At 44.4% G+C, this 17,481-nt stretch overlaps 1 protein-coding gene across 2 annotated transcripts in view; it reads left to right on the top strand.

The window, feature by feature from the left end:
• Nucleotides 1–5,728: 5,728 nt before the first annotated feature.
• Nucleotides 5,729–17,481, top strand: part of BEST1 (bestrophin 1) — an 84,394-nt gene continuing 72,641 nt past the window's right edge. For both annotated transcript variants that reach the window (XM_030201186.1, XM_030201187.1), the window contains exon 1: nt 5,729–5,880. In XM_030201186.1, coding sequence (XP_030057046.1) covers nt 5,729–5,880 — 152 coding nt within the window. The remainder of the gene's footprint in view (nt 5,881–17,481) is intronic.

A 17,481-nucleotide genomic window follows, 5' to 3' on the forward strand; every position in this document is an offset into this window, starting at 1 on the left:
TTTGCTGAGAAAACGGCAAAAAAACTCTAGGGGGTTACTTTTTTTTTGCCTCACCATGTATGTGTTTTTGTACCCTACCTAGATAAAAATGCAGATTAAAAATGTTTAAATAAATAAAATTAAATAAATAAAACAACAACAGATAAAAATCTCTAGGGTCCATCTAGTCTGCCTAATAAGGTGGTTAGAATTGTATCTGCCTCTCCTTGCAGGTGTCATGTCCCCTACCTCAATGCAAGTGGCGTCCTCGGGCTGCGCAGGGTCCTGGCAACACACATACTTGACTGGCTCAGCCTTCAGCCATGTCTGTGTACTTCTTCTCTGGCTGCAAGCTCCTTGATTGCCTTGCTCTCATGCACTTGGATCTGCTCTCACTGCCTAGCTTCCAGGCTCTTTAATTGCCTTGCTACCACGCACCTGTGTTGACTTTCTCTCTGCCTACCTGACCTATGGAAGCTCTCTTCTTCAGCTGGTTCCTGTCTATGTCAGAAAACCTGCACTATTTCTAGGACGCTTTCCCTCTGCTTCGGCTTCTACTTGGGTAAGTGTTTCTCTTCATCATACTCTTCTGTTTGCTGCCTGCCTGTAAAGACCCTGCTTGTACCTGGATTACTCTTCTGTTTGCTGCCTGCCTGTAAAGACCCTACTTGTACCTGGATTACTCTTCTGTTTGTTGCCTGCCTCTAAAGACCCTGCTTGCACCTGGATTACGCTTCTGTTTGCTGCCTGCCTGTAAAGACCCTGCTTGGACCTGGATTACTCTTCTGTTTACTGCCTGCCTTGAAGACCCTGCTTGGACCTGTTTATTCTCTTGTCTGCTGCCTGCCTGGATATCCTGCCTGGACCTGGCTACTCTCTTGTCTACTGCCTGCCTGGATATCCTACCTGGATCTGGCTACTCTCTTGTCTGCTGCCTGCCTGGATATCCTGCCTGGACCTGGTTACTCTCTTGTCTGCTGCTTGACTAAATATCTTGCCTGGATCTGGTGACTCCCGGGTCAGTTACCTGCCTGTATACCTGCCTGGACCCAAGACACTCCTTAGCCTACCGCCTGTCACTCTGTTGTGACCTGTTCCTGAACTTCTTCCTTCTGCTGTCCTCTGGCTGGTCTCTCTGGGCTCCCCTTTCCGAGCCTCTTTGTGTAAGTCCTGTCGGCCGCCCACACCTGGGGGCTCAACTCCCAGGGAACGGCGGTCACCACAGGTGAACTTCAGGGTTGCTCAGCTGCCAAGCAGAATCCAGGGCAGAAGTCCTCGTACCTGGGATCACTGCTCGGCACATGGACTCACAAAGCTGACAGCAGGTTATACTCCTTGTGCCTTAAGTGTGAACATAAGAAGATAAGAGTAGCCACACTGGGTTGGACCAATAGTCCATCTAGCCCAGTATCCTGTTTTCCAAACAGTGGCCAAGCCAGGCCACAAGCGAGAGCAGACTTCCGCAGGCGCACATTTTCAGTGCTACACAATGAAAAAAAATAGGCGCCGGCGCCAGCAGAACTCCATTTGGGGGAGCGGCTGTTTTAAATGAGCTGCATTGGTTGCCGGTATTGGCGTGAATTGAATTTAAGATTTTGTGCCTAGTTTTTAAGGCTTTTCGGTTACGTACTCCTAGGTATTTATCACTGTAAATTAATCAGTATGTACCATCCAAAAGTCTTCGTTCTTCCCTGCTGACCTTGTTGACGCTTCCTTCTTTATTTTCTGTTAAGCTGATGTCTACCAGGAATCATGTGTTTTCTTACTTTGATCATTTGCTCTAGAATCCTTTACTAGAAGATATGCGGATTTCTAGATGTAATAAATGACTGCTTCTTGAAGCAGCTGGTCCAGGAACTGACGAGAGGGGGAGCCATGTTTGAGCTGGTCCTTGGTGGAGTGCAGGGCATAGTATGAAAGGTGGTGGTGTTGGGTCCCCTGGGAAACAGTGATCATAACATGACCAAGTATGAGCTACTATCTGGGATGAATCCGCAAAAGAAATCTACTGTAGCTGCATTTAATTTTCGAAAGGGCGACTATAATAAAATGAAGAAAATGGTTAAAAAAAACTAAAAGGATCAACTGCAAATGTTAGGACACTAAATCAGGCATGGACATTAAAAAATACTATCTTGGAAGCCCAGTCCAGATGCATTCCATGTATTTGCAAAGGTGGAAAGAAGAGAAAACATCAGCCAGCGTGGTTAAAAGATGAACTAAAAGAGGCCATTACAGCCAAAATATCCTTCAAAGAATGGAAAAAGGATCCACATGAAGAAAATAAGAAGCAACATAAGCACTGGCACATCAGATGCAAAGCATTAATAAAGAAGGCTAAAAGAGAATATGAAAAGAAACTTGCCGCAGAGGCTAAAACTCACAGTAACAACTTTTTCAGGTACATCAGAAGCAGAAAGCCTGCAAGGGAATCTGTGGGACCATTAAATCATGAAGGAGCAAAAGGGGCGCTCAGGACAAGGCCATAGCAGAGAAACTGAATGAATTCTTTGCTTCTATCTTTACAGAAGAAGATGTAAGAGATCCATTCCTGTTCAGAAGGAAAGGATCCTAAGGAGCTTAGCTGAGATTGGGCGGCAGAGCCGGTGGCGGGAGGCGGGGATGGTGCTGGGCAGACTTATACGGTCTGTGCCAGAGCCGGTGGTGGGAGGTGGGACTGGTGGTTGGGAGGCGGGGATAGTGCTGGGCAGACTTATACGGTCTGTGTCCTGAAAAGGACTGGTACAAATCAAGGTAAGGTAAACACAAAAAGTAGCACATATGAGTTTATCTTGTTGGGCAGACTGGATGGACCCTGCAGGTCTTTTTCTGCCGTCATCTACTATGTTACTATGTTACTATGCCTGTATCGGAAATGGTTTTCAAGGGTGATGAAGCAGAGGAATTGAAAGAAATCTCAGTGAACCTGGATGATGTACTGAGCCAAACTGACAAATTAAAGAGTAGTAAATCACCTGGACTGGATGGCATACATCCAAGGGTACTCAAAAAAACTCAAGCATGAAATTGCTTATCTGCTGTGTGTCCAAATGACAGATGAAATTTACTGTGCACAAATGCAAGGTGATGCACATTAGAAAGAATAATCCGAACCACAGTTACTTGATGCTATGGTCCACCTTGGGGGTCAGCAATCAAGAAAAAGCTCTGGGTGTCATTGTAAATAAAACGCTGGAATTTTCTGCTTAGTGTGCGGCGGTAGCCAAAAAATCAAACAGAATGCTAGGAATTATTAGGAAAGGGATGGTGAATAAGACCGAAAATACTGTAATGCCTTTATATCGCTCCATGGTGCATCTGTACCTTGAGTATTGTGTTCAGTTCTGGTCGCCGTATCTCAAAAAATATATAGCAGCATTAGAAAAGGTTCAAAGAACAGCGACTAAAATGGTAAAGGGGATGGAACTCCTCTCGTATGAGGAAAGGCTAAAGAGGTTAGGGCTCTTCAACTTGGAAAAGAGATGGATCAGTGGCAATATGACTGAGGTCTTCAAAATCCTGAGTAATGTAGAACGAGTAGAAGTAAATCGATTTTTTACTCGTTCCAAAAGTACAAAGACTGGGGGACACTAGAGGAAGTTACATGGAAATACTTTTAAAGCAAACAGGAGGAAATACTTTTTCACTCAACGAATAGTTAAGCTCTGGAACTCTGCCAGAGGAGGTGGTAACAGCGGTTAGCGTATCTTGGTTTAAAAAGGTTTGGATACATTCCTGGAGGAAAAGTCTATATTCTGCTATTGAAACAGACATGGGAAGCAACTACTTGCTCTGGGATTTGTAATATAGAGTGTTGCCACGATTTGGGTTTCTGCCAGATACTTGTGACCTGGCTTTTCCACTGTTTGGAAAACGGATGCTGGGCTAGATGGACCATTGGTCTGACCCAGTATGGCTACTCTTATGTTCTTATGTAAGTTTGACTAATTATCTAGTTTCAAAAAAATTTAAGACTTGGCTCTATACTCTTCATTTTGTCTGAACTTTTAAATATTATCATTATATAATGCAAAAATGATCAATTGCAATATGTATTGTATTTTTATACATTTTCTTTATTTTTTTATCTCGTTTTGTAAAGTTGTAATTTCTTTGCAGCATGTTTTTTTTTAAATGTAACCACATTGGTGCCTTTTGCTGCAAGGCAGTATATAAAGCAAATAAATCAAATCAGGTAAAGTATACAGGACCACAGTGGGAAAAGTAGGGAGAGAAGGCTTTGTAAAAGACCCCCTTAGTAAGTTATGTGTGTCACTGCCTAATTTAGGTGCTTGCATTTATACCAGCTCTATAGTCAGGGCTGGCTTAACCATTAGCCCAGGTGAGGCACTGGCAGTGAAGTCAGAGGCTGGGGATTTTGGATCCCTGAACCACTGCCTCACCTGGTCTAATGGTTAAGCCAGCCCTGACTATAGAGCTGGTATAAATGCAAGCACCTAAATTAGGCAGTGACACACATAACTTACTAAGGGGGTCTTTTACAAAGCGTTGGTAAGCCCAATACGGGCTTGCCGCATGCTAAAATGAAACTACTGCCATTCCAACATGCCTGCCGGTTTTAGTTTTTGTTTGAGTGTGCGCCCTTTCTAGCACACCGGAAAAAAAATGTTTTCTAGCATGGTACTAACCATAGACTGGATGGACCATGCAGGTCTTTCTCTGCCGTCATCTACTATGTTACTCACGTTACTATCTTGCCATATAGCCATTTTTTGGGTGGGCTTTTTACCCATTGCAGTATAAAGGGCCTTGGTGCGTGGGGAAAACAGCCCCTGCCACTACTACAGGGCCCTTTTTCCTGCAGCTTAGTAAAAGGACCCCTAAGTGAGAGCTCTGCCTATGTTCTATCCATGCTCGCCCATGTGTACACCCTGTCTGAAAATACCCACTATACAAGGTTGGCGCATATTTACAAAGTAGCACTTTGGTGGAATATTGGCATATAAGTGCCCTTCAAATGTCCATTTTTTCACATGAATTATTTTGAACCTTTTTGCTGAGAATATGTCAGTGTGCCATGATGAAGGCTTCTCATGAGAAGTCAAGCTTTGATTTAGAAAGATGGGCCCATACTAGGATGGAAGCATTGGGAGTAATTAACACAGTTCTGTACTTTAGGTCCCTTCCTAGAAGAATTCCAGTGGATTTGTTGATAGATCTGGAGGGGCTTGATTTCAATAGGAATTACTTTTGGTGTGAAGGTCATTTTTATTGTCAATATCATGGAATTACTAAGGGAGTTGCATTAACCCCATCAGTAACCAGCACCAAAATTTAAGGAAGATCTATTTTATCCATAATAGAAATTTTGCAAAAATTATTACTACGGAAGAGATTTTTTAGAAGAAAGTTACTTAATTGTAGTAAAGCAGAACTGGATGACTTATTCAACTGGATGAATTCTCTAAACAATAATTTCTATTTTACTATTTATAGTAACCATGAATTTTTTGGACTTCTGTATTGTTAAGTGGAAGTGCTGTCTAATAACCTGCTTCTATAGGAAACCTTCTGAATGAAAAAACTATCTTCAGTTTCACAGTTGCTATTCTTACAGCTTAAAAATGGAGTTGCCTTTGGGTCAGTTATGTGGAACAGACAGATTTGTACTTTGGATGGTGACTTATTTTTCTCATATATTGAAGACAATCTGATCTTTGAAAATCCTAATTTCCTCATTGTACATTTTGAGTGAAAAATGTGGCTTCTCTTTTTTTCAGGTTCTGTGATGACTGTGACATACACCAGCCGGGTGGCTAACGTCCGACTGGGGACCTTCTCCCAGCTGTTGCTGAGATGGAAGGGGAGTATCTATAAACTCCTCTACCTTGAGTTCCTCATCTTTATCATCTTATACTTCAGCATTAGTCTCATCTACAGGTACTCTGAACTTCTTCTTTCTCTGTCGTATGATGACAAATCTCCCTCTCCTCTCTTTCTTTCCATCCTTCTGTGTCTTTCCAGGAAGCTCTCTGATCCTTAATGCACTTATCCTTTCTTTCCATTTGATTTCTTTTTCACTGACTATAAAAGGACACAGAAACAGGTATGACAATCTAACAGAAAGGCAGACAGTCACTAATCCCCCCTAATCTCTCTTTCTGTCTGTGTGCTCCATTTCAGATACACAACATGTTATGAGAATCAAGCTAATATCCAGGCAGGCTATACACATCCTTCCAGTAAGTCTGTTAAGTTGTATGATTGTGGGAAGCAGATTCTCTGAGTCACTGTAAATTCTGTAGGTTTTCACGTGGCTTATGACTTTTAGCTGCCCTCAGGCACTGCCTGTCCTATCATTTCTTCTCTTAGATGTTTTTTTTATATGTTTCATTAGATTTATGTTTTATTTGGAATGGGAGACTTGGATTTGGCTGCCACCTTTTTTTAGTAGTAGCTCAAGGCAAGTTTCATTCAGGTACAGTAGGTATTTTCCTGTCCCAGAAGGCATTGCACTATTAGAGGCCCTTTTACTAAGCCGCAGTAGGCTCTACGCGCATGCAGCATGTGCCAGAATGAGGCTACCCCAGGTCAGCGCACACCCCTGGTGGTAATTTCAGATTTGGTGTGCATCTGGATGCTTTTTTTTATTTATTTCCTCCCACACGCGCCATTTCTGGCGGTAATTGGCAGTTGGCTTGTGCTGACTGGTCACCGCGTGTGTAGCATGTGATCCCTTACCACTAGATCAATGGGTGGCATTAAGGGCTCAGACCAGCTTTGGGCGTATGCCAGTTTCAGTTTTACCGCATCCCTTTTCCCGTCCCATTATTTTAAAAAAGTCCTTTTTTGCAGACGTGGTAAAAACTGGCCCAGCACACACCCAAAACACGTGCCTACACTGCTGCAGGCTTTTTACCGTGGCTTAGTAAAAGGACCCTTAGTTTGAACCTGAGGCAATGGAAAGGTAAGTGACTTGCCCAAGATCACAAGGAGCAGGAGTGAGATTTGAACCTGACTTCTCCAGTTCTCAGCCATTGCTCTAACGATTAGGCTACTCTTCCATTCTTGGTCTAGCATTATTTATAAAAGTTTAATTAACCACTATTCCACAAATACCCTATAGACTACAGCATACAACAGAAGAATGTTCAAAAATACAGTATAATGAAACATAGAAACATAGAAAATGACTTCAAATAAAGATCATAGGTTCTATTCAGTCCACACCAGGGGCATAGCCAGACCTTGCGGTGGGAGGTGGCCAGAGCCTGAGGTGTGGGGGGGAGGCACATTTTGGTCTGCCGCTGCCTCACCACTCTGTCTCTCCCCACCCACTGCCACAGCAAATACCTTGGCTGGCGGGGGTCCCCAACCCATGCCAGCTGAAGCCTTGTCCAGCGCCGGTCTCCGGCTCCACTGCATTGCCTGCCTTACTCTCACTTTCCCTCACCTCCTGCACCCTCCTTGTAGTGACCTTGAGCATGCAAAACCAGGGGCCCAGAGGAAATTTGGGGACCCAGGCCCCTGTGGCCCCACATAGCTAAGCCACTGGTCCACACCAAATACTAAGATCTACAATCCCTTCCTCTCCTTTATAGGTCCTCTGTGCTTGTCCCTTGCCTTCCTGAATTCAGATAGAGTATGAGCAGGAGTCCTCACGTACAGTCCTGCCAGTGAGGAATGCTGTTTCACTATCATTTTTTCCATAGTGACGGATAGGCAAGCTCTGCAGGATTCCAGGGAACCTGCCTATTCCTAGAAATTGAAAACACAATATTGAAGCACCACCCCCCCCCCCCCCCCTACTGGCAACAATGTACTTGGAGGACTCCTGCTCAGCTTAGTGGGAACAGTGTCCACCACCCTTTCCATAAATAAATATTTCTTTAGATTGCTCCTGAGTCTACCTCCCTTCACCCTCAAGCTATGACCCCTTGTTCTAGAACTTTATTTTTAATTCAAAGAGGCCCACTTCTTGTGCATTTATACCATGGAGATATCTGAATGTCTCTATTGTCAATGATCCAAGATGGCAGTGACATGCTAGCCTCTGCAATGTGCTGTTTTGCTTCTTTTCTTTTTCTTTAATGGGGAAACTTTTGCATTGAGTGTCACATGTATGATTATCTCCCAGTTGGTGAAATGTCATATGTGTGTGCCCAATGCAAAGAGCTCCTAGCTCTCAGGGAACATGTCCATTCTCTTGAGGTTAGAGTAGCAGACTTGGTGGAGCTGAGGGAGACAGAGAGGTACATTGAGGAGCCCTACAGGGATGTTGTAGAAAAGTCCCACCTCCAGTCTGGTAGCCATTGTGCTACCTTGGAGGAGGGAGGTCTCCTAGAAGGAGAGCATCACCCTGGTGAAGTAGAAAGTACTCCTGTGGCTAGGACCTGCCCACCAGGGGATGTACTATCCTCTTGCACCGAGGATATGTCTCCAAGTGCTGCCCGGGAGGGAAAGGTTAGGACAGCTGTTGTAGTTGGTGATTCGATCATTAGGCATATAGATAGCTGGGTGGCTGGTGGACATGAGAATCGTCTGGTGACTTGCCTGCCTGGTGCGAAGGTGGCGGACCTCACGCATCACCTAGATAGGATTTTAGATAGTGCTGGGGAGGAGTCGGCTGTCTTGGTACATGTGGGTACCAATGACATAGGAAAATGTGGAAGAGAGGTTCTGGAAGCCAAATTTAGGATCTTAGGTAGGAAGCTCAAATCCAGATCCTCTAGGGTAGCATTTTCTGAAATGCTACCTATTCCACGCGCAGGGCACAAGAGACAGGCAGAGCTCCAGAGTCTCAATGCATGGATGAGACGATGGTGCAGGGAGGAGGGTTTTAGATTTGTTAGGAACTGGGCAACGCTCTGGGGAAGGGGGAGCCTATTCCGAAAGGATGGGCTCCACCTTAACCAGGGTGGGACCAGGCTGCTGTCCTCACTTGGATTCCAGGGCTCTGTCCTTTCCTGGTTCTCTTCCTACCTCTCCCTCCGCACCTTTAGTGTTAGAGTGAACACTCTGGTGGATCCTCTTCTACTTCTATCCCTCTGCCTGTCGGCGTACCTCAGGGTTCTGTTCTTGGTCCCCTCCTCTTTTCTATCTACACTTCTTCCCTTGGTTCATTAATCTCATCCCATGGCTTTTCCTACCATCTCTATGCTGATGACTCCCAAATCTACCTTTCTACTCCTGATATCTCACCTTGCATTCAAACCAAAGTTTCAGCGTGCTTGTCTGACATTGCTGTCTGGATGTCTCAACGCCACCTGAAATTAAATATGACCAAAACCGAGCTTCTCATTTTCCCCCCCAAATCCACCTCCCCGCTCCCCCCGTTTTCTATTTCTGTTGATGGCTCTCTCATTCTCCCTGTCTCCTCAGCTCAAAACCTTGGGGTCATCTTTGACTCTTCTCTCTCCTTTTCTGCTCATATCCAGCAGATTGCCAAGACCTGTCGTTTCTTTCTTTACAACATCCGTAAAATCTGCCCCTTTCTTTCCGAGCACTCTACCAAAACCCTCATCCACACCCTTGTCACCTCTCGTTTAGACTACTGCAATCTGCTTCTTGCTGGCCTCCCACTTAGTCACCTCTCCCCTCTCCAGTCGGTTCAAAACTCTGCTGCCCGTCTCATCTTCCGCCAGGGTCGCTTTACTCATACTACCCCTCTCCTCAAGACCCTTCACTGGCTCCCTATCCGTTTTCACATCCTGTTCAAACTTCTTCTACTAACCTATAAATGTACTCACTCTGCTGCTCCCCAGTATCTCTCCACACTCGTCCTTCCCTACACCCCTTCCCGTGCACTCCGCTCCATGGATAAATCCTTCTTATCTGTTCCCTTCTCCACTACTGCCAACTCCAGACCGCGCCTTCTGTCTCGCTGCACCCTATGCCTGGAATAAACTTCCTGAGCCCCTACGTCTTGCCCCATCCTTGGCCACCTTTAAATCTAGACTGAAAGCCCACCTCTTTAACATTGCTTTTGACTTGTAACCACTTGTAACCACTCGCCTCCACCTACCCTCCTCTCTTCCTTCCCGTTCACACTAATTGATTTGATTTGCTTACTTTATTTATTTTTTGTCTATTAGATTGTAAGCTCTTTGAGCAGGGACTGTCTTTCTTCTATGTTTGTGCAGCGCTGCGTATGCCTTGTAGCGCTATAGAAATCCTAAATAGTAGTAGTAGTAGTAGTGGCATTTAAAAAGGAGATAGAGCAGCTTTTAAACTAGAAATGGGGGGAAGGCTGACAGTCACTCAAAAGCGCATGGTTCGGGCTAAGGTATCTTTCAAAGATATCACCAAAACAGGGAAGATAGGGTATTCTGATAGTGAGGTTGCAAAAGAGACCGTAGTAGATCAGGTGTCCCTAAATAAAAATAAAAATCAGACAAAAGATTGCAAATTAGTACTGTCAAGTACTAAGCATGTCTTTATGCGAATGCCAGGAGCCTAAGAAATAAGATGGGAGAGTTAGAATATATTGCACTTAATGAAAAATTAGATATAATAGGCATTTCTGAGACCTGGTGGAAGGAGGCTAACCAGTGGGACACTGTCATACCGGGGTACAAATTATATCGTAGTGATAGGGTGGATCGAATTGGTGGAGGGGTAGCATTGTATATTAACGAGAGCCTTGAATCAAATAGATTGAAAATTCTGCAGGAAACAAAGCACTTCTTGGAATCACTGTGGATTGAAATTCCATGTGTAAAGGTCCTTGTGACTCTGGGCAAGTCACTTAACCCTCCATTGCCCCATGTAAGCCGCATTGAGCCTGCCATGAGTAGGAAAGCGCGGGGTACAAATGTAAAAAAAAAAAAAGGATAATGATAGGAGTGTACTACTGTCCGCCTAGCCAGGATGAACAGACGGATGCAGAAATGTTAAAGGAAATTAGGGATGCAAACAAACTGGGCAACACAATAATAATGGGTGATTTCAATTACCCTGATATCGACTGGGTAAATGTAACATCGGGACATGCTAGGGAGGTAAAATTCCTTGATGAAATCAAGGACAGCTTTATGGAGCAGCTGGTACAGGAACCGACGAGAGAAGGAAAAATTCTAGACCTAGTCCTTAGTGGAGCACATGATCTGGTGCAGGAGGTAATGGTGCTGGGGCCGCTTGATAACAGTGATCATAATATGATCGGATTTGATATTAGCTTTGAAGTAAGTATACATAAGAAATCAAATACATTAGCGTTTAACTTTAAAAAAGGAGACTATGATAAAATGAGAAGAACGGTGAAAAAAAACTTAGAGGAATGACTGCAAGGGTCAAAAATTTACATCAGGCGTGGATGCTGTTCAAAAACACCATCCTGGAAGTCCAGCCCAAATATATTCCGCGTATTAAAAAAGGAGGACAGAAGACCAAACGACAGCCGGAGTGGTTAAATAGTGAGGTGAAGGAAGCTATTAGAGCTAAAAGAAAATCCTTCAGAAAATGGAAGAAGGAACCGACTGAAAATAATAAGAAACGGCATAAGGAATGTCAAGTCAAATGCAAAACGCTGATAAGGAAAGCTAAGAAGGACTTCGAAAAAAAGATTGCATTGGAGACAAAAACACATAGTAAAAACATTTTTAGGTATATTAAAAGCAGGAAGCCGGCAAAAGAATCAGTTGGACCGCTAGATGACCGAGGAGTAAAAGGGGCGATCAGGGAAGACAAAGCCGTAGCGGAGAGATTAAATGAATTCTTTGCTTCGGTCTTCACCAAGGACGATTTGGGTGGGATACCGGTGCCAGAAATGGTATTTGAAGCTGACGAGTCGGAGGATGTAATGGGGCAGTTCTACAAACTGAAGAGTAGCAAATCTCCTGGACCAGATGGTATTCATCCCAGAGTACTGATAGAACTGAAAAATGAGCTTGCGGAGCTATTGTTAGAAATATATAATTTATTCTTAAAATCGAGCGTGGTACCAGAAGATTGGAGGGTGGCCAATGTAACGCCGATTTTCAAAAAAGGTTCCAGAGGAGATCTGGGAAATTATAGACCGGTGAGTCTGATGTCGGTGCCGGGCAAAATGGTAGAGACTATTATTAAGAACAAAATTACAGAGCATATTCAAAAGCATGGATTAATGAGACAAAGAGGGGCATAATCGAATGCGAACGCCCATCTCCATGGGCATCTATGTCTGCGAACGGGTACGTGAAGGGGAGGGACAGACTGTATTTTCGAAAAAAAATGGGTGCCCTTTTTTATTTTTTGATAATACGGTTTGTGCCCGGCACATGCATCGGATTTGTGCGGATTTGAGCTGGGCGTTTTTTTTTTCAGCGATAATGGAAACCGAAGGCGCCCAGCTCAAAAGCAAACAAATCCAAGGCATTGGGTCATGGGAGGGGCCAGGATTCGGAGTGCACTGGTCCCCCTCACATGCCAGGACACCAACCGGGCAACCTAGGGGGCACTTGTAACAATTAGAAAAAAAAATTAAATACCTCCCAAGTCCATAGCTCCCATCCCTTGGGTGCTGAGCCCCTCAAATCCCCCCCCCCCAAAACCCACTGCCCACACCTTTACACCATTACCATAGCACTTATGGCTGAAGGGGGGCACCTACATGTGGGTACAGTGGGTTATGGGGACAGTTTGGAGGGCTCCCATTTACCACCACAAGTGTAACAGGTAGAGGGGGTGGGCCTGGGTCCACCTGGGTGAAATCCACTGCACCCACTAACAACTGCTCCAGGGACCTGCATACTGCTGTGATGGAGCTGGGTATGGCATTTGAGGCTGGCATACAGGCTAGAAAAAAAAGTTGATAAAGTTATTTTTTATGGTGGGAGGGGGTTAGTGACCACTGGGGGAGTCAGGGGTGGTCATCCCCGAGTCCCTTCGGTGGTCATGTGGTCATTTAGGGCACTTTTTTGGGACTTGTTCATGAAAAAAAAGGGTCCAATAAAAATGACCCAAATTCGCGCTAAAAACACCTTTCTTTTTTCCATTATCGGCCGAAGGCACCCATCTCTCCTCGGCCGATAAACACGCCCCAGTCCCGCCTTCACCACGCCTCCGACACGCCCCTGTCAACTTTGCCCATTTCCGCAACAGATTGCAGTTGAAGACGCCCAAAATCAGCTTTCGATTATACCGATTTGGGCGCCTTTGCGAGATTGACGCCTATCTCCCGATTTGGGTCGAAATCTGGGCACCCATCACTTTCGAAAATAAGGCAGAAAGTCAACATGGATATAGTGAAGGGAAATCTTGCCTCACCAATCTACTGCATTTCTTTGAAAGGGTGAACAAACATGTGGATTAAGGGGAACCGGTTGATATTGTGTATCTGGATTTTCAGAAGGCGTTTGACAAAGTACCTCATGAAAGACTCCAGAGGAAATTAGAGAGTCATGGGATAGGAGGTAGTGTTCTATCGTGGATTAAAAACTGGTTAAAAGAGGGTTAAATGGTCAGTATCCTCAATGGAGAAGAGTAGTTAGTGAGGTTCCCCAGGGCTCTGTGCTGGGACTGCTGCTTTTTAACATATTTATAAATGACCTAGAGATGGGAGTAACTAGTGAGGTAATTAAATTTGCTGATGACACAAAGGTATTCAAAGTCATTAAATCGCGGTAGGATTGTGAAAAATTACAAGCGGACCTTACGAGACTGGGAGACTGGGCGTCTAAATGGCAGATGATGTTCAATATGAGCAAGTGCAAAGTGATGCATGTGGGAAAGAGGAACCCGAATTATAGCTATGTCATGCAAGGTTCCACGTTAGGAGTCACGGACCAAGAAAGGGATCTAGGTATCGTTGTTGATGATACGTTGAAACCTTCTGCTCAGTGTGCTGCTGCGGCTAAGAAAGCAAATAGAATGTTAGGTATTATTAGGAAAGGAATGGAAAACAAAAATGAGGATGTTGTAATGCCTTTGTATTACTCCATGGTGCGACCGCACCTCGAATATTATGTTCAATTCTGGTCGCCGCATCTCAAAAAAGATATAGTGGACTTAGAAAAGGTACAGAGAAGGGCGACGAAAATGATAAAGGGGATGGGACGAATTCCCTATGAGGAAAGGCTAAAGCGGCTAGGGCTCTTCAGCTTGGAGAAAAGGCGGCTGAGGGGAGATATGATAGAGGTCTATAAAATAATGAGTGGAGTTGAACGGGTAGATGTAAAGCGTCTGTTCACGCTTTCCAAAAATACTAGGACTAGGGGGCATGCGATGAAGCTACAATGTAGTAAATTTAAAACAAGTTGGAGAAAATTTTTCTTCACTTAACGTGTAATTGAACTCTGGAATTCATTGCCAGAGAATGTGGTAAAGGTAAAGCTTAGCGGAGTTTAAAAAAGGTTTGGACGGCTTACTAAAGGAAAAGTCCATAGACCGTTATTAAATGGACTTGTGGAAAATCCACTATTTCTGGGATAAGCAGTATAAAATGTTTTGTACATTTTGGGGATCTTGCCTGGTATTTGTGACCTGGATTGGCCACTGTTGGAAACAGGATGCTGGGCTCGATGGACCTTTGGTCTTTCCCAGTATGTATAGATGATGGGCTACCTCCTCCTGGCCTTTTGTGTCTCTAGTGGTTGGCCCTATGGATGCCACTGTGGCGCATGATGGAGTCTGTTTGTTCAATCTGCGGAAACCCCAGCTCAGATGTTGTCTACGGAAGGAACGCAAGACTCATCTTTTGAAGAGGTCACTCATAGTCTAGATCAGAGAATGATTCTCCTCAAACCTCAGACGTGAAGTTCCCTAGTGCTAGTAGCCTTGCACTGCTCCGAGAAGATGCTGCTGCAGTACATGAAAGGAGAGGAACTTCCAGCCACGGTTCTCTCTCAGCTGAGCAGGAGTCGGAGGGGATGCTTAGAGGGAACAGTGCTTCCAGCCTAAACCCGGTGGTGAGTGGAGGGACTTAGAGGAAGTTCCAGCCATGTTGAGCATCTCTGGCAAGGTGGAACAGGAGCAGCAAAATGGAAGGCTGCCAGGTCAACTAGCAGATAAAGCAGAACCCTCAAGTGTACAGTCTCCTGAGGCTACTTCAGGTCTGCCTGCACCTAGCTTTCTTCTGGCTCATCTACCAGTTATTAATTTAGATACAATATGGGAAGCCATCTCTGAATTAACTGAGATGTTATTCCCACATGTTAATGCCAGGTCTCAGAAATTTAAAGCATTGGAAGATACTGTAAATCAATTCTTTCAAGAATCAATTAAAGATCTTCAGGAGACATTAAAAATATTTACGTACTGAGGTTAAAGACTGAGTCTTTGTAAAATTCTGTTAGAAGTTTAAATTTAAGTTTACTTAATTTTCCACATTCACCTATGTGAGCAAAGGATATGTTTTTAAAAAATATATGTCTGGTGTTTTGAAAGTATCCCCAGCTAATTATCCACCCATAATGAAGGTGTATTATTTGCCAGTAAGGTCACAACCACAAGCACAAGGAACTTTAGATGTAGAAATGGACAGTATGGATGTTGCAAAATTGCTGGAAACTTGAGATTCAGAGCAGTGTGTGCCTGCAACACATATGGTGACTTTAATTTGTTTTCTCATTGAGAATGGCTACATAAATGGTTCTTTAAAAATCATGGGCAATTAATTTATGAATCTGAAAATATCAATGCTTCCTGATGTGACGAGAGAGACTCAGCAGTTCTTGTTCTTACATCCGGGGGTGTTACAGTGGGAGCAGAATTTTTTTTAATTTCCTTGTAAATGTATTATAAAATCCAGTCTGTAAAACATATTTGGCAATGAAGAGAATGACTGGTGTCTATAATTAACTTTTATTTCAGGTATACTGCACTATTTCCCATCCCCCAAAACTCTCTTTTTCCTATCTGCCACATGAAGGAATTTCTGACTGGTCACATGCTCTGATGGGGTCTCATGTTGCTAAGGCAATTCAGATACCTGCAGGAGCATTTTCGAAAGAGAAGGGCGCCCATCTTTCGACACAAATCGGGAGATGGGCGTCCTTCTTTCAGGGTCGCCCAAATCGGCATAATCGAAAGCCGATTTTGGGCGTCCTCAACTGCTTTCCGTCATGGGGATGACTAAAGTTCACAGGGGCATGTCGGAGGCGTAGCGAAGGCGTGACTGGGGCATGGTTAACAGATGGGCATCCTCGGCCGATAATGGAAATAAAGAAGGGCATCCCTGACAAGCATTTGGTCGACTTTACTTGGTCCATTTTTTTTCACGACCAAGCCTCAAAAAGGTGCCCAAACTGACCAGATGACCACTGGAGGGAATTGGGGATGACCTCCCCTTATGCCCCCAGTGGTCACCAACCCCCTCCCACCCTAAAAAATAATTTAAAAAATGTTTTGCCAGCCTCTATGCCAGCCTCAAATGTCATACCCAGCTCCATGACAGCAGTATGCAGGTCCCTGGAGTAGTTTTAGAGGGTGCAGTGCACTTCAGGTAGGCGGACCCAAGCCCATCCCCCCTACCTGTTACATGTGCTGGTAAATGTGAGTCCTTCAAAACTCACTGTACCCACCTCTAGATGCCCCCATTCACCCCTTAGGGCTATGGTAATGGTGTACAGTTGTGGGGAGTGGGTTTGGGGGGGATTTGGGGGGGCTCAGCACCGAAGGTAAGGGAGCTATGCACCTGGGAGCAATTTGTGAAGTCCACTGCAGTGCCCCCTAGGGTGCCCGGTTGGTGTCCTGGCATGTGAGGGGGACCAGTGCACTACGAATGCTGGATCCTCCCACGACCAAATGCCTTGGATTTGGTTGTTTTTGAGATGGATGTCATCGGTTTCCATTATCGCTGAAAACCGGGGACAACCATCTCTAAGAACGACCTAAATGTTGAGATTTGGGCGTCCCCGACCGTATTATCGAAATGAAAGATGGACACCCATCTTGTTTCGATAATAGCGGTTTCCCCACCCCTTCGCCGGGGCATCCTTACAGATGGTCATCCCCGTTCGATTATGCCCCTCCTGGTATATCCTGTTCCAAAAGTTATAAGGTATGGCAAGGACCAATTGCAAGCTTCCAGCACATATGAAAGTTCCAATTACAAGTCTACAGCCCATATGCAGCAGCTATGATTGGTCCAGGGTAGAGATGAGGTGGATGCTCACAACAGTCTATAAAACCCTGCTGCAGACAAAGGAACTCTTAAAAACCAGGCATGCTTGGAAAGAGAGTGTTTCAGATCCATCCAATGGCCTATGGTTTTTCCCAAGGGGGTTTTACTTCCCCCCCCCCCCCCCCCCCCCCTTGATAGAGAGGTGTGGTAGCCGTGTTAGTCCACTTTTAAAGGTAATTAATAGAAATAAAACAAAATAAAACATAGAAAAGAAAATAAGATGATACTTTTTTTTATTGGACATAACTTAACACATTTCTTGATTAGCTTTCGAAGGTTGCTCTTCTTCGTCAGATCGGAAATAAGCAAATGTTGGTAGAAACTAATTCTCTATAGCTATGAACCGTTCTTTCATTCATTCTTTCTGTCTCTGCTTTCTCTCTGTTCTGTGACCTTTGTATGAGGAACAAACTTTTCTTCCTTCTTTATCTAATTAGTCT

This window comes from Microcaecilia unicolor, chromosome 4 (genome assembly GCF_901765095.1).
Source record: "Microcaecilia unicolor chromosome 4, aMicUni1.1, whole genome shotgun sequence".
Classification (NCBI taxonomy): domain Eukaryota; kingdom Metazoa; phylum Chordata; class Amphibia; order Gymnophiona; family Siphonopidae; genus Microcaecilia; species Microcaecilia unicolor.